At 36.6% G+C, this 23967-nt stretch overlaps 1 protein-coding gene across 7 annotated transcripts in view; it reads right to left on the bottom strand.

The window, feature by feature from the left end:
• The window catches only part of LOC110370742 (dachshund homolog 2), a 128380-nt gene that overhangs the window by 42229 nt on the left and 62184 nt on the right, over positions 1–23967 (bottom strand). For 4 of the 7 annotated variants that reach the window (XM_021326659.3, XM_021326663.3, XM_021326666.3 and 1 more), the window contains 5 exons: positions 20890–21079; positions 18524–18583; positions 4452–4522; positions 3726–3995; positions 251–487 (listed from right to left, as the gene is read on the bottom strand). In XM_021326659.3, the coding sequence (XP_021182334.1) occupies positions 251–487; positions 3726–3995; positions 4452–4522; positions 18524–18583; positions 20890–21079 (828 nt within the window). The remainder of the gene's footprint in view (positions 1–250; positions 488–3725; positions 3996–4451; positions 4523–18523; positions 18584–20889; positions 21080–23967) is intronic. The other 3 variants (XM_049840625.2, XM_021326668.3, XM_049840624.2) reach the window with 2 other exon arrangements.

Raw genomic sequence — 23967 nt, 5'->3', positions numbered from 1 at the left:
ATTTCTGAGAAATTCGTACCCACCTACGTATTTGCTACTCCTCAATGTTTGTACTTTAATAATATGGCCACATTGCTTTAATAACTTGATAATTTTATTCGAATTAGTAGAGCCTTCATCGGAAGAATAACGAACTGTAGAATATTTTAATGACTTCTGGAAAAACTTTTTAATTTTGTAAGAAAGCTCAATGCTTCTTGAGCTTTCTTACGTACTAAATGTTTTACTTAAAAACAATTTCAAAGCCTACCTTTTTCATAGCTGATCTGCCTCTCTTGTTGCCGGGCGTTATCCGCGGCCACTTTGAGCAGGCCCTGTATGTTCCTCAGCAGGGTCTCTGTGGAGGAGACGAGGGTGTCTGCCGTGGGATCCACCGGCACGTTGGGCGGCGTGCTGGTCTGCGCTGCGTAGCTCACCGGCGCAGGAGACGCTGACGTGGGCAGCTCGCGCTCCCCGTCGCTCAAGTCACCACCTAAACAAAAGTAAGCTGTTGATAAAATATTGTGTCATTTTTTGGAAATCAATTGGAGTATATGGTAGATGTTTTATGGGTAGAAAAATGTGACTCAACTCAAATAAACATATACCAAAGTGATTTAAGATTATGGCACTGCATCCGAGGGACCCAACAGATTAATATTATTGAGACAATAATAAACGATTATTAATTTCAATAACAGCTTCATAAGAAGTCATAAATGGGTAGTACGGAACAAAAAAGCCTTGCAATACCGACAAACGAGGATATTCGAGAATCGCGTGCATGTATCATTCGGTTCGCAATTATTGTAGCGATGAACATCGATATCGCGTGGTGATCATCGGCGCTGGGCTTTGATGGAGTCCGCCGAGCGAGGCCTGCTTATTCCGAAATACATTTCCAATGACGCAACGTTCCCCATCGTAAATACTACTTGTCACACACAACTCAATTGTCAATAAAAAGGTGCGAATGAGAGTTCCAATTAGATGTTTTTACCCCATTTAGTGAAATACGTAATTGTTGTTCCAGAATGAGGATGACTTAATTACATTATTTCTCAAGAAAATCACTCACGATTCTTTGAAAGCAATACACATAGTGCAACAATTTCGTGTTGGAATTTTCCGATAGGTCGTCTTCATGTTCACAGAATAGAGATACCACAAAGCCATTCGACACCGAATGGGCTGTCTCTAACCGATTTATATGCCCCGCTGCACTATGCCGCAAGTTATTCGCTACGAGGACGGCCCAGCTATTCGAATATTATATCGATTTTATTCCATAATTACTCTCCTGGTATTTCAGACAAAGACATTAATTTGGAAAATCTGATGTCAAAGGCACCTTTAAATTTTATGACGAAGTTCACCTACTAAAAGTACCTTCATTTAATACAACGTGCAGTCAACTTGACGAAACATAATAAGTATTTATTATTTTAAAAATGACGAGATAATTACAATAATGTACGCTGTATGTCAATAACGGACCTCACACATAAAAAAGTGTTTCGATTGGCGTCTCTCACGGCCCAAAATAATCTATCGATACATTTAATTTAACTGACAAGATAGTGACCGCTCATCAAATAATGAAGACAACATCGTTTCGTCATTGTCGATGCGCACGATAGCACTCTCGGGTTGTCACAACACCATCTCCCTAATAAGGCCAATTAACAGGATCCTAAGAAATTTCAACAAACGAACCTAAACTCTATAACTAATACTAAGGACGCAGAATCAAGCGGCCCGTGCGACCGAGGAAAAGACTTCACGGATATAAAACAAATTAGATCCGAGATGAGAACGTTGATTGAAAGGAAAAGGTAACATCAGATGAACAAAGATCAAAGTTGAATGACACGAGCTTTATAAAAAGCATTTTTATAATCAGACTGGGGCGATCGTGACGAGCATGAATTACGTATCGACAGACTTAATTGTAAATAAACTATGAATATTAACCATTACGGCACAATTAATGCGAAGCAACAGTCTGAGTTGAGGTTACTGATTTCAGGTATCGATTTTCTCATTGGATCCTTTGTTTGCACAAATTTCCCGAGGCTCATCCCGTAATTCCGCGGCCAAGCGGTGTTTCCTATAAATCGTAGTCAGTTATCCGTTCCCACGCTCTCTGAGCATTTTGTGTGCAGCTTTGCAATAACCAATACACAATCCTTATTGTTTCACTTAATTTAGCTATTGTATGGAGCAAGTATTTACATTTGTGGATCAATGTTTTGATTGGCACCGTCGCGCCGCGGCGGCTACGGCACTATGCACGCTATATCTAAGCAATAGAAAATGTTCAATAATTAAATTACATTCTCATAGTTAGTGGAATTTCTTTATTGTTTATTTAATAAAGAAGCAATAAAAGTTGTAATGTTATCTCTCGATCTAAATGCGCTTGCAATGTTAGACCGTTATTTCTCTCCATCAAGCACTGATTTTATGATTTTCCCATTCTATTTTCAAATGGCTGTAATTGCGTATATAAGTTAGTGACGTCGGCCTAATAACTAGTTTTCGCTTGATTGATGATCCAGAGGAAGATAGTATACTAAATTGATTAAAATATTTAGTGCGGCAGTAAACTCATGAATAAAAAGCTGAGAATAAAACGAACCTAATACGTGTCGTCGGAGAAATTGTCATGCCATCCATCACTTGAGTCTAATGGTGTTAATAGTTCATGATATATGATGGTTAACTAAACATAGGCCTTTCTCGTGATTAAATATGATTACTCACATGGGATGAGACTCGTGCAAGGTACGGTTGATATTTTCTTTTTGAAATTTCCAAGTCATTAGTATTTCTATGTTATTACATGGACACTAGGCGGGCGTGTACCTTAAGGTATTATTACCCGAAACAACTCATTTTAAAATAAACGTATAAACAACATAAGGTCTCGAACTCACGTGTAAAATTGAATTGGGTCCTTTTAAGAGCTATTCATACATCATTGGGGGCAATTGCGGGCGATACTCGTAATAAGATTTTATTATATAGGACCATTACAAGAAAACGTGCGGTGTCTAGGGATCAAAATGGGAAAACGTATGGGAACGCAGGCGCGTGATCATTTGATAATCCACCGGCAGGATGCGATGGCGTTGCAGTCTCTATTGATTCTATACTATTATTTATTTACTGCAGTGTGGATTTACTAGCAGAATAGTAACCATTTTATATTATCAAATGATATAGTGCACTAACTGCCATTGCAGGGAATTCAACTGTAAAATAATTAAGTTGGAGCGATACATACAATGTATCGGCAAGGAGCTATTTTACACAAGTATTTCCAGTCTAGAATAAAAGGAACCATGGTTTTATGGCTGATAATTTCCGAACTATGAATGCTGAAGGTTCCAGGGCTATTACTGGGTAATTTCGCCGTGCATTACATGCCAAGTATATTGAGCGGGTGATACCCTCGTGTTAATGTTACACGGACACTTTCTTGTCATGCCTACAGCCGCGTCGTGATTACAGCGGAAAGATCGACTCATTTATCGATACATCTAATTTATATGAAATTAAACAGATATTCATCGCTGTGAAATTGAGATTATTATATTCCGTACAAGAAAGTAAATTGCTCCGTTTCGTTATTAACCAAGGCAGATATAATAAAGAATGAGAATGTTAACAATATTTCGCCATTTTAGTAGTCAGGTGCTAGCTAATTCAATTTAAAAGTTAGTGTAGAAGGTTTAACTCACCGTCGTCTTCGTCCTTGACATTATGATCCTCCTGGTCTGATAGTTGTGCGTCGCTTTCATCGGAGTGTGACCTTGGACTAGCTGCTGCAGTGGCTGCGGAGGGCAGGCGAGGAGGCTGAGGACTCCTGCGCGACGCGGCCGAGCTTCGCCCGCTCGCGGAACCCTCGCCCCGGTCGTTCCGGTCACGGTCACTCCGCTCTGACCGGTCTCGGTCACCACCAGACCCGGATTTTGAGAGGTTCAGCACCGGACTGTGACCTGGGGAAGAACCTGTTAGATTGGAAGGTTAGCAGCTTGTACTGCAGTGATAGGTACAACATTCATTGCATAAGAAGCAAGTAATCAACCGTGCAACAAAGAATGTAGCCATGATGATTGACAAATAAGACAATGTCAAGCAATCGAATAAATAACTCTTGGGTAGAACTGTTATTTCCAGTTATAAATAGTGAAAGTAATCAGTATCAAATCTAATTAGAAACTAATTAGAAAGTCTAGCACGGTTTCACGATTTGTTTTAACTTTAAATTAATTGTTCTAATTCCCTAAATAAGACCAACTCGTGGATGTACTGTTTCAAATTATGTAAGAGAATGCACAATTTACATTGTCTGCGATTATGTTGTGATTTGGAGTGCGCTTCAAACGCGTTAGTGCATTAATGTCATAAAATGACGGAGAGCTAAACGGGACTATAATAATCTCATGACGATTATTGTCTCTTACCGTTATGTGAACCCTCCCGAGCCTTATCCATCGCCATAACTCGTTCCATGTCGCCTCGTTCGTCACGCAATCTACAACAATCAAATCGCACAATTAAAAACGTATATCAGTAACATTCGATATCTCGTTAACGGAATCAGATGTTGGCCTGTCAGGAATCGGTCACGCTACCACGCAAAATGAATCCCAACAAAGCTACTTACAAACAATTTTATCATTTGAAACCATAAAGCATACTTCCCACTGAGTTGTGGAGCTACTACAAAGGCAAACGTATAATATTATAGAACCCCGCTGCGTTTCTTTGTGAACGGATGAAGACGGTATATGTAATCATTTTGTATGCCGATCTCTCGTGCCGCTGCTACCCTAATTCTGTAGGTCCTGTTTCATTGTGAATTATTAGACTTTTGATGCTTCCGTTCCGATTCTATTTTTATTAATATTTGCTTATTAACTTTATGCTTTTTGTTTGCCTTTTTTGATTCAATTTTTTTTTGTGCTTTGAGTTTGACTATCAAGTATGTCTTTGAAGTCTGTAGTAGTAGAAGTGTAGTAATAGGTAGAGCCTTTATTTCTATAAAGCATAGAAATCCAGAATTACCTTGAAACTCAAAACTATTTATCAAAAATAAAGCGAGAAAATGTATTCAGACATTGAAAATGTTTTTCTCACGAAACCAAGTTAGTTCATTTCAAAGGGGTTAGTATATACCTTGTACAATTTTTGCACAGTAATGCCTTTTGAGCATTTGAATATAAATGACGTCTGAAAGTGAAATGTAACATACATAATAAGTGGCTGTTTTAAGCTTTCGCGGAACCCTTTTGTAGATTACAGAGTAGTGACAGAATAGAGAGGGCACGAACTTTTGAACAAGGATCTGTGCGGTGTTTCAGATACGTAAATTAATAGTTTACTTATGACTAAAACATAAGGTAATTTATTTATTATATACTATTACTTGCTATAAGAATTTACCATAACATGCCTTAATAGGTGCAAGTAAAATTAATTAGCCATACGTTTTACTTTACATGTAGTAATAAAAGGATTAACATAATATACTTCTTTTATTGAATAAAATGCTCGTCATAAAATATTTTACTCCCTTACTATTGAAAATACATGCAATAACTTTATTTTATATTATAATTTATTTATTGAACTAATGAACCGAAAACAATATAAACGTTATTTTAATTTGAGTGGATACTCATTTCATAAAGAAACTTGGTATGATGCTTTGTGCAGATCTATGCCTTTTGGTACTCTATGTTAACCCTCCAAATGGAGTCGTTTGGTACTTTACTGACGAGTCACGGAGCTCCGTTTGAATTTAATATATTTTTCATTTCCCTCACCATTAATATGTAAATAATTCTTCAGACCGTTCAAATCTTTTGATCGAGTTTTTATTATATAAAATTGTACAAAATTTTTGAAGTGCCCTTGTGCAAATATATTCATAGCACAGCAATCATTCCATCTAACCTTATGCAAATATAATAATTAGTTGAACATTCAACAAGAACATAAGCCGGAAGTACTGGCGTTTGTCATTTATTTGATTGTATCTCAAGAATAATTAATCAACTGTAAATTGCAATCGTTTTTTCCTCACACGTAACCAAACATAACACATTCTGAATATTTTTTTGTCAATTAAAAGCTCTTAACAAGGATATCCAACCCTAACGAATTAAAAAGAAATGATCGACTCATCGCCTCTCGATCGGACAAAAGATAACAGCTCAAATCAATAAAATAATAAATTATTTCCACTTCCTCCATTTTATTTTTATCTTTACAAAAGTGTTGCTTTGATTGATGATGTTAGCTCACACTTAAATTAAAACAGATATGGCTTATTTTTAAATGTTTGGTTAGGTATGGAGTCATCCTTGAGTTTATTTTGTCTGTTAATCTATTTGATGTTATCAGCGGAGGCGTTACTATTTTGAGGCCGGGGTTTACTTTTTTGTTTAGGAAGTTTCCTTTGTTGCAATGCTTAGTTTTCTACAGAAGACTGTATGTCACCAACCCACCAAATCATTATTTCCTGTTATTCAGATCTAAAATCATTTAACTCCATATCTACCAAACTGTATCCCAGCGACAGGTTCATTACAATTTCCACTAAACGATTTCGCAAATAAACAATTTTCATTAACTGCAAAATGCAGTTCTAACGTAACATTCCGAAGTAGATAAATTAACAAACACCCCATCTGTCGGTCGCAGCCATCATCAGTCTGCTAGCGAAATAATATTATTCATTCACTTGTCAAAACGCAAATTGGCGACGAATCGTTGCGTACAGCGCGGAATCACAAAATGAAAAACAATGGAGTTGCGTAAATCATATTTTTTTTGACAAATGGAAGAGAGTAAGATAATCTAAATTTATTGAGCGGAAAAATGCTTATTTGTAGAGTTGTAACTTAGAATCAGTAGGTACATTTATAATGTTATCATAACATGGTTGTACAGCACAAAAACCACGTAATGAAGTCATAGCAAGGTTAGCATAGTTAACGTTAACCATTGCCATTACAGAATGGGTAGTGGCCTAAACAGATATTCCGGGGCCACGAGCGCGGACAATGCGTTGCAATCTACCACCAAAGCCAACGCACGTTGATTAGTTAATACTGGACCGTTCACATAACCTAATACCGCACTACCGACCGTTCCGAACCGTTCTTGTATGCATAATCTGATTAGCGCAAGTATTAAACAAAGCTTTCGGTAATAGTGCTGTCAATTTACATAACCGAATTCTGTACTAAAACTGCAATGTTGATTGAAGCCGTAGAATACAAGATCCATTTAACTATACCTATGTACGTAATTAAGTCTATACTAAACGAACCCCGAATTTGCATTCTCAAGAATCGATTAAGAAAATCAAATCCTGTTGGAGCGTCACTGCGTAAAACATTTGCTTGACACCCAAATCAAAAATCGTTTTAGCTCACCCCAGTGAGGGGAGGTTGGGGAAGCGTCGACGCCTCAACATTTATTATTTCAGACATATCACTCACATGCAAAACAAACTCCGTCCGATCCATCAAAAAGTTTCGTCTCATCCTCTCCCTCTGTGCTCCGCAACACAAATCGAGTGTGTAAGTACCGCGGTTTCAAGATACCGATATTAAGTCTATTGTTTTATTTTAACGGCTACATTTTTGACTAATACAGTTTGAAATGGTTATTAGAATTTTAGTATTTGGCAAACCTTTCGTCAAAAATATAGAAGTTATACAGTAGCACTAACAATTCGGCCATTCAACAAAATTATTTATAATAACTTGAAGAATAAATAAGCTTGTTCATCCAAAAGAAATGAGCATTGTAACCCTCCAAACAGTCAACAAAGCTTCGAAGAAAATCGAGCGAAAAAAGGCTAAAAACACCTTAGGGGTTTACTAATCGAATAAAAAATATCAGCGACCGATGCCAATGTGTGGGGGAGAAATGGAATAAATTATAAAGAAAATACAAGTAGCAAAGGGGCTTTTGTTATGAGTAAAAAGTTCCAAGCATATGCAGATAACGTAATGTTGTGCTTTTGAAATGATGTAAAGGCAATATTGGCGAGTAATAACGCGGTGCATCAATTTAAGGATATATTGCAAGAGGTGTATCGTTACAAGCGGGACTTGCTGAATGCCAAATGTATGTGCTTATCTTGTTTACTTATGAGTGAGCTTCTTAGTTTGAGAAAGCGACTATTTATTTTTTTCTAGAATGATCTTAGGTAATTAGCCTAGTAAGGGCCTTTTCACAATTTAACGAATAAATATGCTCACTCCCAAAGAATACAAAATATTATTTGTAAGTGGCCCTAAGTAAGCAGAAGACTTACTGTAAAGTGAGTATAATTTGCCTAATCAATATGATTGTAGGTACAAACATTTAGGGCCCACTAATGCAAAATAATAGGAAAGAAAGTAACATGATGACTTGTCGCCGGGCGGCGCTCCCTACGCATAAACGTCACGACGTCATTTGTAAAAATTGCGGCCTTACAACTTCTCCAGTTTGTTAACAGGGAAACTGTAGAGTCGACTGATCATTATTTTACAATTTCCTATTCAAAATATTTTGAAGTATACTTATATAAGTTTATTTTTCTTATTGTCCACGGCATTTGTTTTAAAGATTGAGTATTTAACAGATTTTCTATTTTTTATGACTTTTCTGGTTATTCCCATGAATTTTGGACCTTACTAGACACTTTATTTGAATTAATTGGTAAAGATATAACCTTTTTTAGTTTTTGCCACATGTACGTTAGAGACTTTGAACCGATTTTATTAAAGATATAAACGTAATCTAAAACTAAACATTTTGGGTGTGTGAATTATTTTACAAGCAGATGCCTACTCCACGGAACTCTTATTCGGTAGCGGAAATATCTAACCAAAATAACCAAATTCGGGGGCGTCGAAAAGAAACAGTAGAGACAGTGGGACCTCCGCGGGGGAAACCGGAGACAGTTATTTAAATTTGAATAATATAATATGAAAAAAATTACATCATTTAATACCGTAATAAAAGTGCACTAAGCGACCGAAGCATTACGCTTGCCAAATACAAGGAGGGACATGCAAATTCCGCTTATGAAACGTGAAATGAAATATAAAATGTTTTTGGTGGAAAATAAAATATGTCTTTCGGAGCTTAGGAGCTCATTACGATATTACAAGTACGTGAGGAGATTTAAGTTGTCGCTGGCAAAGCTGTGAAGATGGACGATTTTTTAAGATGTTTTTAGAGTTATGTGCAGTTCGGGATGTGATTAGATACGTCGTAAAATGAGATGTTGTCGTAAGTATAGTATAACTATTTCGGAGTAAGAATTTCACGGAAAATACTCAGTCAGTAGGTGCTATCTTGAAAATAAAACAGATTAACGGCCGATCTCAATACTCTACCAAGAGTTAAACTCGGTTAGCTACCAGAGTTTTACTGTTACTTTTGATCTATCAATAACTGCCGTCTCAATAACAAAACTTCCGTAACGTTATCTACAGTTAAAGACAGATAGGTCCCTTCCCTCACAAAAAATGCAAAAAAAGTCAAATTCCCGCGCTCGCTCGCAGTCGCATCTGTTTTGAATTGTTTCGAGTTTTCGACTTGTGATTTGGTTGGAAATCTCACTTGTATTTATAAAGTACCTAGTGTGCAACAATTTTATAAAGGAGAACGGCAGATTTCGTACCGCATATTTCTTTTTATTGTTCAGTTATAGCATTTGTACCAATTATTAAGGCTACTAAGCCATTTATTTTCATGTTAGTGTTGTATTTTTAAAACGCCGGATTAATTAATTATACCAATTAGAAGATTCAAGTAATTCGAGGCTCGAAATGATAAATAATTATTTAAAAATAGAAATAACAGTAAATATTATTAACCAATTACGTATTATACCTTAAAATGAATAATTATTGCATACTATCTTAATAATTAACAATTTAATTATATAAATTATTTTCACCATCAATATTATTTTGTATTGGCAATTATTTTATTGACAGGTAACGAAAATCTTTCAGTCTTTATTTGCTGTTGATTAAGAGACAAGCTAGGTAGAACATTTATTTTATTACCATAACAATGTTTAATATGTTTATGTACCTAGGTAAAACAACCTACATGGGTACACTGTAGTACATAACCTTAAAAAACAAAACTGCTTATAACTTTTATTTCCCAAGTTCTAAAAATCTAAGAATTTACAATTTAAAAAATATCCCAAAACACGAAATTTTATTAGCGGTACGAAAGTCCCATACTTACAAGCCTGCCATTCGCCTTTGGTAAATTTTTTACTAATAACTCATTTACACTACTTTTATTTAATCTAAATCTAAATGTAAATTCCGAGTCAGAAAATTCACTTTCATAGTAAATGCGACTGTATACTCTGCATTCACCAGATACTGTAGGTGTCGCAGAATCAAATACACCAGCTTCATTCATCTCATTATCACTTTCATCAGTGAACAAATCCATTTTATTATGAAATAAGTTGTAATTACTACGTAAACCAGCAGTGAATCGCCCGATTTCGGGAGATAGCAAATTTTTAACTGACAGTAACAAAAACAAACTAAAGTTAACGGTCAAAATGTTATTGAGACGCTCTTTATTTTTTTTCTATGGATCCACTTAACTATGGTAAGCGGTAAGCCCTCCCATATGTGGATCAAAGTAAAGGTTGATATTCCTATCTATCTTTAGTTTATTGCAACGCAAATGCGGTTGTAGCTACTAAAGATCGGTAATGTAACAGATGGTTAAAGGTAAGTACGTTATTGAGATCGGCCGTAAGTGTACAACGAAGGTGGTGGATAGACTAGAGCCGAGATAAATGAATGCAAACCTTTCGATCATAACACATTAACAGGCTGCATATTTTGTCGATGGCGTAATGAAGAGAATAAAACTGCACAAAGTACGTATTGAAACAGCAACGTATTTGTTCGCAGTAGATTACCGTAGCGTAACGAGATTCTGATCGGGTCCAATGTTATTAGGATTTAAGCGCCACCGCGTCGCCTCTCCGGGCGCAATGTTGGATAATTATGCAAAATTGCTCCTACGATTCGTAGACCCCCAGTTTTTAGGGGCCATTACCATTATCTGTAATGGGAATGCGTTTTGATAATGTTGAATTTCATTGTACAATTATTAGGGAAATTTGTTACAATCGCCATTTATGTTCGGCTGTTTTTTGTCAATTTTCTGTTCTTAACTTGTATTGGAAAGAGAAAAAACAATTTGCATAGGTACCTCTGAAATGGTGGTTGAAAATCATACTATCTATTCCCACATAACAGCTAACCTCAGTTCCATGTAAGTAAATAATGTGTTTCATTTTACACGAGTAAAAGTATTGCAAAATGAAATAAGCACATAAACTGACCATAAAAAAGTATCCGTTACATCGTTTAAAAATGTGTTGTAATCCTAGCCGAACAATTCAGAAACCACCGATTGCATAAATATGGCTTCAATGCACATGCATATGGAGCGACCGCAGAAAATTCACATCCATCGGCACACTTCCAATTCAATTCCTTGGATAATGTAAAGCGACAAAGATATGTGTATCTTCTAGCCGCTTGAATACTAACTCGTCGATCCGCATGAGTTTCTTTGAGTAGACGGTTGAAATTGTGCATCGTTTGTAGCGGCTGCATGGCCAGGACCGACGCATGGGTAATGATTGTGATCGAAGTGATCGCTCGCGTTCACCGCAACATGTTTCCAACGAGACGATAATGGTGTATCGACGTACACCTTTTATTTTCTGCGGTGATAATATAGTTTTATGAATTCAAACGCGACTCTTTGTTACACAAAGAATGAACAGGAAGTCATAATTAAGATATAGATTTGTGACGCGGACATGGTAGATAGACATATCTCGAGATATAAACTCCTGTCTCTTTACTGATGTTATCTTGAGGACAAACGCAGTATCTGTGTCGATTTATCTCGAACCAGAGTCGAACATTGTGCCGCATCCATCATAGTTTTGTCCACTCTGTTGATAAGTATAACAACTCTATGTAGATAAATGAACATAGACTTAATAAAATTAATGTTATAATTTGATGATTCGACGTTAGCTTTTAGATAAGGATTGTTTGACCCTATAATCAATGAATGATTAAGAAATATAATATTCTTATAGTGTGTCCAATTATTATCATAATAATTACCTCATTAAGTCAATGGATGGTCAGATTCTTAAGTTTGATATACATCAAAATCATGTGAACATGGAATGAACAACTTACAAATAGCTGAGTCTACGGAATACGGTTTAAGTTTAAGAATTCACTCACTTGTTGAGATAAAAATCAAAACTATGATAAGTATCTTACTTTCGCTAAACGAAACTGAAGGTTCTAATGTGTAGGTGTTGTCAGTATCAAGCAGTTTGTTATGGCAACTACGCGACATCTAATTATGAAAAAATAATTAACTTAACAAGCGGAATTGTTCAACTTAATGAGTATGACAGCTTGATTATCAGATTGTAGCTACCTTAACGGATTAGGTCTTAGATATTATCATAAATCTTTAGCTTACCGAGTTTTTTTACAACAGAAAAAACCGCAGTGATTAAAACATAAAATATAGAATTTATATTCGAAAATGAATGTTATATTCGTTAAACAAACGTGTTGATCGAACATTTAAAAAGCATGTAAACAAATTGGTAAATGAACGCAACAGAAACAAGCGGGCATCTGTTGTGCACACATACATACGTCACATATCGAAACAGGGAGTTTGGCAGAAAGTAAACAGAAAATATAATTTAGAAGCAATTTGGCTCGGATATGTCCGCAATCAAATTGTCTCGTTAATACCGGTGCTATCAAAACATTTGATTTGTGGCCGGCGTAGGGTTGAGCTGTTATATAGCCATGCGATGGTTAACGTTTGATGACCCCAGCTCGTTGTCAATTATTTATGACAACTACAATGTTTCACTTTATAAAAATAAAGGAGAAACTATAAAATATTCATTACATACCTACACATAATTTGTTTGAAAAATGTGTGTTGTAATTATCGACTTTTTGTATGTTATTTTGTCATCGTTTATTAAAATATAATTAGTAGAATGTCATATTATTAATTTATTAGAACGCTTATCGCATGCAATTAGTTACAGCTTGTTATAGTTTTTCTTAATTATAGTTAAGAGACGCACGTAGAATTTTTAATGTAATTTTTCAGTTCATTTAGTAAACATACCACAGTAAAATAAATTCTAAAATAATACAAAATTAGAATAATTCCTACGGCAGCTAACAAATGTTTGCACGGAAAGAACGCGCTTTTTCCCGATTTATGCATACTCACACTCGACTCGCACTCGACGCGAATTCAGCGAGTAAACACGTGAATACTTTTTATTCGCGTTGTTTAATTCCCCCGGGAACTGGGATTTGCATAACAAAACGGGAAAAGGTCAGGAAGCGAACGAAATGGCAAGTGTCCGGTTTGATGTCCAGTCAGCATTGCTGGGTGACGGGAGAGCGATTACATCGACCACTCTACTCGACTACTCTACCTAGAAACACGACATACGATCTTTGTTTGCTGTCATTACAATACATGTAGTTGTAGCCACTTGTACGTGATACAGAAATTCAGATCCAACACTGAAATTCATAGCGACATAGGTCAACTCGTTGAAATTTTATACAAACACTAACAAAAATAAAGTTTCACATTTTACACGTTTCGAGTGTTAGCGTTAGTAAAAATATTTTGTATCACAAATACTTCAGTGCCGAGAGGTTTGGTATCGGCATGTGACACTCGTTAATATAAACGGTAGGAAAAAACTTTTTGTATTTGGTAACATTCGTTGGCAATTTTATGTGAGTGTTTGAACGAAGCACAGAATGTTCAAACTCAGGCGTCCCGGATGCATATTCATGGTTGCTCTGCGCCACATGCAAATTGTGATTTACACACTGTAATGAATTCTTTTGATCTGTGGATTCACATATTTGATTTACCCCCATCGATGTCGGGTATTAGCATGACACGCTGATTTCATATTCATAGTTTCTGTGGTGAGCGATCTTCATTTGTTAAACGTGTTAATTACAGACAAAAATGTGAGGGCGATGTTCATGCTTCAACTCAACTCAATCTTTTTATTGACAAATGAAACTCGATTTGCGCGATGTCGTGTTTACGATACAAAGTACAAAAACTGAATTATAATTACACAGAGCTCTCAGGACTTTCATTTTTAGTTCGATCAATAAACTGAGAATCTCTGGATCGATATAAAAGCTGCGCGAGTGTTCCAAATGGAAAAAATCAACTAAAAACTTACATAATTACTTTAGTGATTCAACTGCTCGAAAGAAACGCAGAAATGACAAGACGATGACAAATGAGCATCGCTCGCATCGCAACACAGTCGGGTGGCGGACCTCATCAAATTATTCCCCACTTAAAAAATCTCCGTAAACAAAAACGGGCCAAGGGAAAAAACACTCGAGTCGCAGGGTAAAAAATAGGTATTGGCAACATTGATTGATGTGTACTAATAGGGCGCGAAGAAATGAGGCCGCTGCGTAATTAAAGGAAAAGTGACATCTTCTGTCAATGGCAACGTTGTACTAGAAATAGAACGGTCACGCCTTTTGGTGAGGAAGTGATTAGTGTAACAAAGTTATTAAAAATTATTGAGTGAAGGCGACTAATTGATCACCCGGTCTGTCGTCGTGTTACACTCGGCTAGATACTATGTGTGTTTAATTTGCGTCGGTTTTCTCTAACGATGCACGTTATTTGACACATGCAGTAGCTATTTACTGCTTGGTATTTATTAGGTGTTGCTTAGCTACAAGAACTCTAAGCTAAAATATCAAACAACACAACATTAATACTTTTTTTTTTAATAGAGAATAAAAAACTCAATTTTAATTCACGATTTAGCTTATCCTAAGCCAGTAGTCAGTGTTTTTGGTCGCCCTCCGTGGAAATGACACCCGAATGAAGGATGGAATAATGAATGTTTTCCACCACGCCCGGCACGCGTCGCCGCATAAAATAACATTTGCAATTAACATAACCAGCTGTTAGAATATATCAACTTAGAAATAAACTAGGAATTTTGAGAATGTTTTAATCTGCTACATTTTTTGGAACAGATACCTACAGTCCCTTTCATTTTCTCATGACATTTAAGATACTCTATAAATAGAAGTGTAACAAAAGCGACACCAAATCACCGACGGTGACACTGAATATTTTTCCTCCCAAAAGCTGCCTTATCGCTGTGTACATATCATTAGTAATGCAAAATAATGGGATACAGACACCTCGTGCCGTTTGCCAGCTAATGATTAATGCCGTTCCCCATTAATTCTTATTTTTGATGAGAAATTTGACTTGTGCTGTCAGACGCCGGATCCAGATTAATATAGGCTGACGGTGCAACTTACATTATGACATCGCGAGCCCCGTTTACACTTCCCATTTATATCGAGTTTGGGAACTTTTGCTTCTATATAAATCGAGAGTAGATGATCAGAGGCTATGTAGAAATACAAAAAGCTACCCTTTTATAAAGTACATAGAAAGACATGTGCACATTGTCTATCCTAGATGCGTGTGTTGATAAAGTGAACACTATAATTTCTACGCGTATGTTGGAAAAATGTCTTTGTTGAACATTTTGATTCGGAAAGCCACAGGATGTAGGTAGTATGCGCGGCGGGCACAGACTCGTCCACGTGAATGTGACATCAAAGCTCACAAAACGAATAGTTCGGTTCGCCAACAGAACTATCCGAATAGTTCTCGCTGTAAAAGGGCAAAGTACAAAGAGCTAGATAAAATTCCAGTACGACCGCATCGGCGACAAACTCGGAAGGTATTCAAAGGGCTGACGACTGCCGTGACGCGGCACCCTTTACCGACGCCCTACGCATATTAGTCCACTGAAAATCAAAACTCGTTATTATTAATGATTCAACGCCATGACAATCTAAATATCTTCGGAAGCGCGCTGAAAGTTACGCACTAATCGCGCGAAATTACTCCGGACTAATTCTGGAGATATAAATGTACACAGTCACCAGATGCGATCGCCGGCATCATCATTCAAAATAGCAGAAGAAAAATCACTTAAGATTCAAAGCATTCAGTATCTTTATCTAACGGATACAAGAGTTCATTTTATGACCATTAATTTCGCCTTTTCCTCGGGTGTTTTATCACAACGGCTGCGAGGCTCTGTCGCGCGTCTCATTAATCAAAAGCATTTGTTTACAACGAAGGGAATTTGATTTGATTAAAATAATTCGCAATATCCTTGATAAATATCACCCTCGGTCTCCGTTTGATCTCACAGAAATTAATGGTGGAGGATTCAATCACGCAAGTGGTGCCGCCACTCTTGACGTTCTGTTACGTTACCGTACTGACGTATACCTACGTCGCTGATTGCAGATTATTGGTATTTCAATTAATAATAAACGGTTCCATAAAGAAATACAAAATGTATATAACGCGCTGAAGTGTTTTGTATCACAATTTCAGCTTGGTTTTTTTTTTCAAAGTTTTTCACCGGAAAAAGTAGGTATTTGAAATTAAGGGTGAACAAACAATGCTATCTTGGCGTGGCAAGGGGCACGGGGATGAATAACGATCGACGTCACAGCGATGTGTGCCGATCCGGGAGGCGTATGCCGGCTCCGGGCGCCCGGCGCGGCTTAACCCGCCGCGCACCAATTAATCGCCGCCTAATTCCCACCAAAACCGAATTAAACCGGACGAATGCATTCAGCCGAACAATTTGTCCCATGTTATTCTACTATTTGATTTTACGACTCCGTTTTTCGAAAATGAATACGATAATTGCTAGTGTTAATTAACAGTAAATTATGTTTCAAAATAATTGCACATTAAAATGCATATGAAACGCCCCTGTCCAATTCTAGGTATACGCACTTAATTAAGTACATGTTGCGCTTCAATAGCAACAACAGAATCTCGGTACGCATTTGTCGTGTTAGGGCTTGTTATCTTCCGAATGAGCACTATTAACTTAGACGCGGTAATTAAATAAATTTGAATTTAATTGCAAATGAAACACGACCGAGTGCTCGTACAAGAGAAAACAAAACAAACAGTACGTACAAATTATATTAAATCAGAGATAATCCTGTCAATTAATTGGACTTAGCATTGAGAACCGGTCGCGGACGCATGCGCAAATTAAACGAACCAAGATAATGCGAGAGCAAGGAAGCCCGCCATTCAGACAAGGACATTAATATGACTTAACTACATTACCTGTTGTTCCATTCAATTGTACTCACATTAGAAATCATTTATCTCTGACATAAAAGACTACGTATCTATATAAGAATTACCTAGTTTTAACTTAGTTTGTCATCGAAAAAACACATTGAAATTTCCAAATTATGCCATCCTCGATAAAAAAGTAAGGTTTATCGAAACCGATTTAAAAAATACCAATTGAATTTTGTAAAAAAATAGCGAGTAATTTCTTTAAAACAGCCCTAATCCGGCGGCTGTGGCCGGCCGATCGCCGCCTGACAGTGACACATCGGTACAAGGCTCGCTGTCCGACTGTAATTCTACCCGGCCTCCAGCCCCGGACCTACGTGTACGATTTTATATTCCAATCTACACGATTAATTAGATGGATTTGGGAACTGAACCTCATTTCACGTGTACTTTATTAATTAAAAACAACATGAACAATATCAAATTATTAAAATTAAAACGTAAAGCCAATGTACATCAGGACATCACGTTCTAATAAAACGCAACCTTTAAAATGTGTTGGAATTATATATTATAGGTACCAACCCAAAATATGAAAGGAATAAAATATTTTTTGCCACAAAATCAGAGCATTACCAATAAAAAGCTTTTGACATGTTACCGTCACGTGTATGAAAACCTTCAAACGCAGTAAAATCGAAGTCAAAACCGCGAAGTATCAAAGCGACTCGGCGATCAATCACCATCCATTAAACAAGAAAAGAAAAGTGCTTTCCCCCGCCGATTGGCCCTCGAATCAGCCCAATTTACATGAGAGCCGCTTTTTCCTCGCATCGAGATTAGCCCCTGAATGAGTTTGATGAATCGTTCGCACCCCGCAGCCGTCCCGCGCTCTGAGCGGTCATTTGTTAAAAATACACCCGATCCACGGATCTAATTGTCTCCTCTAATTTCACACCCTCCTGTGATATCTGCGCCCCATTCAAATTAACAAAGATTTCGCTTTGTTTTAAAATAATGATCCTTTCTGCGAGTGTATTTGTTGGTGTGTAATCTATACGACCTCTTTGAAATTTTAATTATAAAGTCGATCTTTTGTGGATTATGATGGTAATTGGTGAGTGAGGTGATGATGCTAAGAGAAAAAAGTAAAAAATAAAAGAGAAAAGCAGTTTTTTTGTTGTATCATTACAATCTGTCTATTTTGTTGATTCCCGAAGCTAAGTTCTTCTCTACTCAAGGCTATTCTTACCTTTCGAGATGTTTAACGATGTCCTCATATGCCGCTCTACAATTCTCCCAAATACCAGATCTGCAGACAAAAAGAAAATAAAATAAGAAAACCGAGGAAACGGTAAGTAAACTAGAATTGAGTAGAATCATAAAATTAAGAAAATAAGAAAGATGGAAAGAGGTGATAGTGAAGTGGGATTAATTAAGAAGGTCCCTGATTCCTATAATTTAAAATTATTTTAATACAGAAGCTAAAACTATTGTTTTTATTTCATCCTGTGAAGCTTTGGTTTCCACCAAAGAAAAGAGTTAAACGCTGCCCTCTTCTCGAAATAAGAAAATTATGCAACTAATTACTGAAGTATTTGCAAAGAAAGTTCGTAAAAAGGGTTTGAATATGAAAGGAATAATTATGAGCACTCGATATTAAATGTTCCGTTGGTGAAGCGAGGGGTCGTTCAAATTATGTTTTAAAAACAATCGTTTATATTTGTTCCGTAACCACTCATGCGTGATCGTCCAAATTGTTTCTCGATTACTTTAGCTCTTTGTTTTTCATTAAACTTTTCTTCGTCGTTTGTAATCAAGGGAACACCCTTTGTAACTAAGTATCATTTGGTTGAGGGTTCTAATTCATTGTACTTTGACTCAAGTAGCCTTAAAACATCTTGTCGATAGCTATTTTCTCAACTATATAGTGTGAATACTTGTGAGTACGTGTATATGAATTATTAATTAATGTGTTATGTTTGCACTCAGTCGATATATTAAACGAAGCGTTAAATAGTATATTACCGCTATACTGTACAGTTTAATTGTTTGATGTGCGTTTGTGGAAAAACAAAGCTCTTTCTATGTTTGTGTCACTTGAGGCGAGTAAATAATAAGCTGTTTGTATCAATTTGCCTTTTTCATCGATGTGTATTCTCGTATACTTGGCAGAAGACTATAATTACGGGAAGAGTGTTATTTGTTCGTAACGCACCAATTCACAAGGAAAAAAGTTGAAGAGTTTACATGACTTTAAACACCTAGCTCCTGGATTACGTTAGATGGAAACACATGTAATTACGTCACTACATAACCGAATTGTTGAACATACAACCACAAAAGTGCACCACCCACACATAGACACGCCACCCGAAATGCCTGTACATGTGTAGTAGGAACGACAAGGTTTTTACACGAACAGATGTCACATATAAGGTTATAAGACACACTTATGTTACATGAGTGGCAGTAAGACAGTGGGGTAAGTCAAGTGAGCATTGTGGGTCTTCGGAGCGGAAGTGAGGGCATTCAGTGTTTGTACTTTTCTAACTGGATTAACTTCCCTCCCGGACATTTAACCTGAACCACTTGACCGACCTGCTTAAAGGTTTCTTTTCGTGAATTAATACGTACGTAAGCCGTTTATGACGTGTAACGTATGTAGATTTAATTTTCGGCGTTTGAATATTCTAATATGTTTTCGTGAGGTTTTGGGGTTTCAGTTTTCGGTGTTCCGACTAGGTTTTCAGTAATTGTGGTACGTCAGTAATTGCCGAAGCACTACAGATTGATCCTATTTTGTTGAGTCATAAAATGTGCTTAAGACTCTATTTACTAGAAGAAAACAACATGAATAAATTTCGATTAAGTTCATAGATCTTAAGTAATTAAATAAAAAAATGTTTTAACAACTGTAGCTTGTTGTTACAACATAAATACTTTCAGATGAACAGTTCATTATTTTCTAAAACAATGTAACAAATTCTACCTCTTGATAAACATAAAACACTGAGGTTACACGTGCCGCTGAATTTCTAAGGAAAGTGTTCATTTTCCTCCCGACTTTAAAGTCTATTTGTGTATCCATTGTTTTTCGTGCTTTAACATAACTGTTTAATGAACGCCTACATATAGGAAATAATTTTATTTAGACGATAAACAAAGCTATTCATAAATCATAGACCGTTTATCTTTCAATCAATAAAACCGAAATAGTCTCGCTTCCTGCCTTAGGGTTTATGACAACATGAGGCGGCTACTGTATGTCCAAACATGGACACCAAAACTAATAAAAATATAAAAGTTTGACAGATCCTGTCTGGATCAATTTTTATATTGTTTTTGTGGCTCTCGAAATTATCCTGGTTTGATCATTAAAGACTACTAAAACACGTTTTGGAATGGTGACTCAAACAGGCCCGTGAATGAAAAAACGATTTTTAATCATTAGCTGGGCTGGCAGTATTTAAAGGGTTATATTATAAGCTCGTATCTATATCGTTTCTAAACTGAAAAAAATGTGAACCTATAAACAGTGCTGCTTCCATAGAAAACAACAAAAGTCTCCAGCGTCACACTTGTAGGCAATTGATCAGTCATCATCAGCAATCTTACCTTGCAAGTGCTTCCATATTGTGCATAGGCTGTCCTTTGATGATGGAGCCGTCAGGTCGTGGCACGCCGTGGTGAGGCATGCCTGGGGACATGAGCGCGTGCTGGTGCATGAACCCCATGGGGCCCAGGTGCGTCGGGGGAGCGTTGTACCCGTTAGCCAAGAGGGGGGACTTCTCCATACGAGCCATTTCTGAAATAGAAGAAAATAACTTAGAATCTTCTAAAAATATTACGTTTAGGAAGCATTTTCTCATGTTTGAATATGGTAGAAAATATCAATAGAAATTAGGAAAAGTTTGTGTTATATTTCCATAAAATGTTAATATCAAAATCTGAGCCATGAAACGGCATGAGATTCGAGGTAAACATGAGACCACTTAGGCGTAACACTCAGGTAAAATCCAATTAATGCCCAGTATTATCATTTAATTACTCGTTCCAATAATCGAATCGCCCGTAAAACGGTGTATCAACAATAATAAAATGAGCAATGAATTTCGAGACTATTGTTTTCTGGGTACCACAAACAACCCGAGTAAACATAAGGGGGGTGTAGCGCAAATATTCTTAAAATGACCCCCCCGTGAGGGTGTTTTTGGAGGTGCCGGGTGGTCCTTCGCTGCCCATGACCTGTCTGCCCCCCGAGGTCACCAAACCTACTGGGGCGTCGGAAACAATTAACAAGGTGTCGAATTAAACACGAATTAACGGTTGGACCGTTAAAGGAAAATACCCTTTTCCATTGTGGCAGCGTTTTACAAAGGATTTTGGGATTGCTGAATATTAAATATTGTGTGTCGCTTTGTTCCGCGATTAAGGGCACAGGTATGTGATGCGGTGTGTTTAATGCGAAAATTTTAATTATAAGCAAATCTTTTGGAAGACCTCCGTATACAGAGCTCTGATTTTGATTGTTCTCGTAGCGCCCCGATACAACAACATCGTAACCGAGCTTAAAGCATGTAGGTATCTCCTTTTTGATAGTCTATAAATGGAATACATAAGTATTCATTTGTAAAGTGTACTAAATCAAAGTATACAGTCTTACATCAAAATATATCTCACGCTATGTGTCTGACCGGTGAAGATCATGAACTTGTCTGTCCATCGTAGTAGGGGAAAATCAATCAAAATTGGTGATCCCTAAAATACGAGCTTACATGAAATATTAAGTTTGGAACCATTAAACGGATAATTTATGAGTACACGCATGCAAATCAAACTCTAACTGAAATCAAGGGTAGCAAGTTACAAACAAACATTATGACCAATGGACCCTGAATTAATTGTTTGGGTCTATTTACTTAACTAACCGTTTCGGTTATCTTCGCAACCATACGACCGACTTCGTATTTATTATTGTAATTAATTATTCCACGTTTTGCGTGAAGTTTCAGTAGTAAGTCAACATTTTGGCTTTCGCGTCGAAAATCGTGTAAATATGCTGTGAAAATGATTTGATGAATGAATGAAACCTATTGATAATTTATTTTATTTATACTGTTACAAATTAAGTATCTTTCCTACGCAACATTCTAAATCAACATTCATCTGCATAGTATGTAGACCACCTGTAAATTGCCATAAAACTAGCACCTATCAAAGTTTATTTCTAAACCGCCTATTCACACAGAGATAACATAATATTTTAACAGCGATGGTATACTCCCAAAAACCACAATTAGGTCACTAAACCAGAAAGCATATTTACAAATCCCCGAACACGGACCCACAACCGCGCCGGTCAACCGCACTTATTAATTAACTAAATACTTGTTAAATCTCGTAATAACCTGCGGTAGTAACAACCCTTATTGTTGTCTCTTTCTTATTTACGGCAGTAACTAGTAGCATCCCTTTCTAATTCGTAGAGCGGTCAGTGCGGTTGTTTTGAACCACTTTTCTTCCACAATGTGTGAAAAACTGGTTTTATGGCATGTTCGGCTAATGATTTTGATTTTATGCTTTGATTTTGCCTTAGATTTATTCTTACAAAGTTTAAACTAGTGCTGTAGGTTTCTGTTACAACAGAAGCTTACACGGAGACCATCTCCAACAAACTTCATAAAAGCGATTAATATAAAAACTTGACACCTGCAGCCTGGCTTGTTTACACACCCAGTCATGTTTCTGTCAGAGAGAACTATCGAGGTAGAAATGTCCGAGACGTTATTTGTGCACACCACAAAAAATACAAAAGTGATCCCTCACAAATTGTTGCTCAATAACCGACAAAAATGTTCATCGTTTAACATTATGACTATTATTAAGCGAATCCACTGATCAGGGCATTTAAAGAAATGAAACGTCGATTCTGAACCGCTATTATATCGATACACATCGATTTATTGATCGAATATCGACTGTCCTCGACAAATGGTCGTACCAAATTACTGGCCATTATTTCGAATTAGAATCGATAGAATCGGGACCCCAATTATATCACTTATGTGTTTAAAGGAGGTTGGAATAAAGGCAATCATAACCGCAAAAACTTTAGGGACGCACTTTCGATTATAAAAAATCCAATTTTAGGTGTTTAGCTGTTTGTTTTGATTTTTATGGTAGTGGATTAAACTTTATTAACGGAAACTTAAAACGGAAGGATGTAAATTAATTTCGAATGGTTTAAAATGTTTAATCATAACAGAGGAGGCAACATTTGCAAGTTCTGGGATAATGGAACAGGCATAATAACCGTTGAGTTTTATTGCAGACAGATTACAAAATGACCAAACGAGCCCCGCATAAATGATTGGCCATAAAGTTAAAGGAGCGAGTGCCAACACTGACATTGTATTCTTCTCTGACGCTTACATAATGTCGTTCGATACTTATTACTGGACAATTTTAAATACACCAATGTCTTCAGTACCTAAAGGCAATTTCTTTTTGGCAGTCTATTCATGCACGATTCGCATGTGTTCTATGTCACACAACTATCTTCCGTAAAAAAGAATAAGTACTTAATACCATAATATCTTGGAAAGTGTAATTTAAAATTATATAAAATTTACGGATAACATTCGACGATTCGTTAAGATGATGTGAATGTCACATAACCTTTTTTAATTGAAG

The sequence above is a fragment of the Helicoverpa armigera genome, chromosome 13 (genome assembly GCF_030705265.1).
Source record: "Helicoverpa armigera isolate CAAS_96S chromosome 13, ASM3070526v1, whole genome shotgun sequence".
In the NCBI taxonomy this organism is placed as follows: Eukaryota; Metazoa; Arthropoda; class Insecta; order Lepidoptera; family Noctuidae; genus Helicoverpa; species Helicoverpa armigera.
The sequence above is the reverse complement of the archived record's forward strand: the minus strand, read 5'-3'. Positions and strand labels throughout refer to the sequence as shown.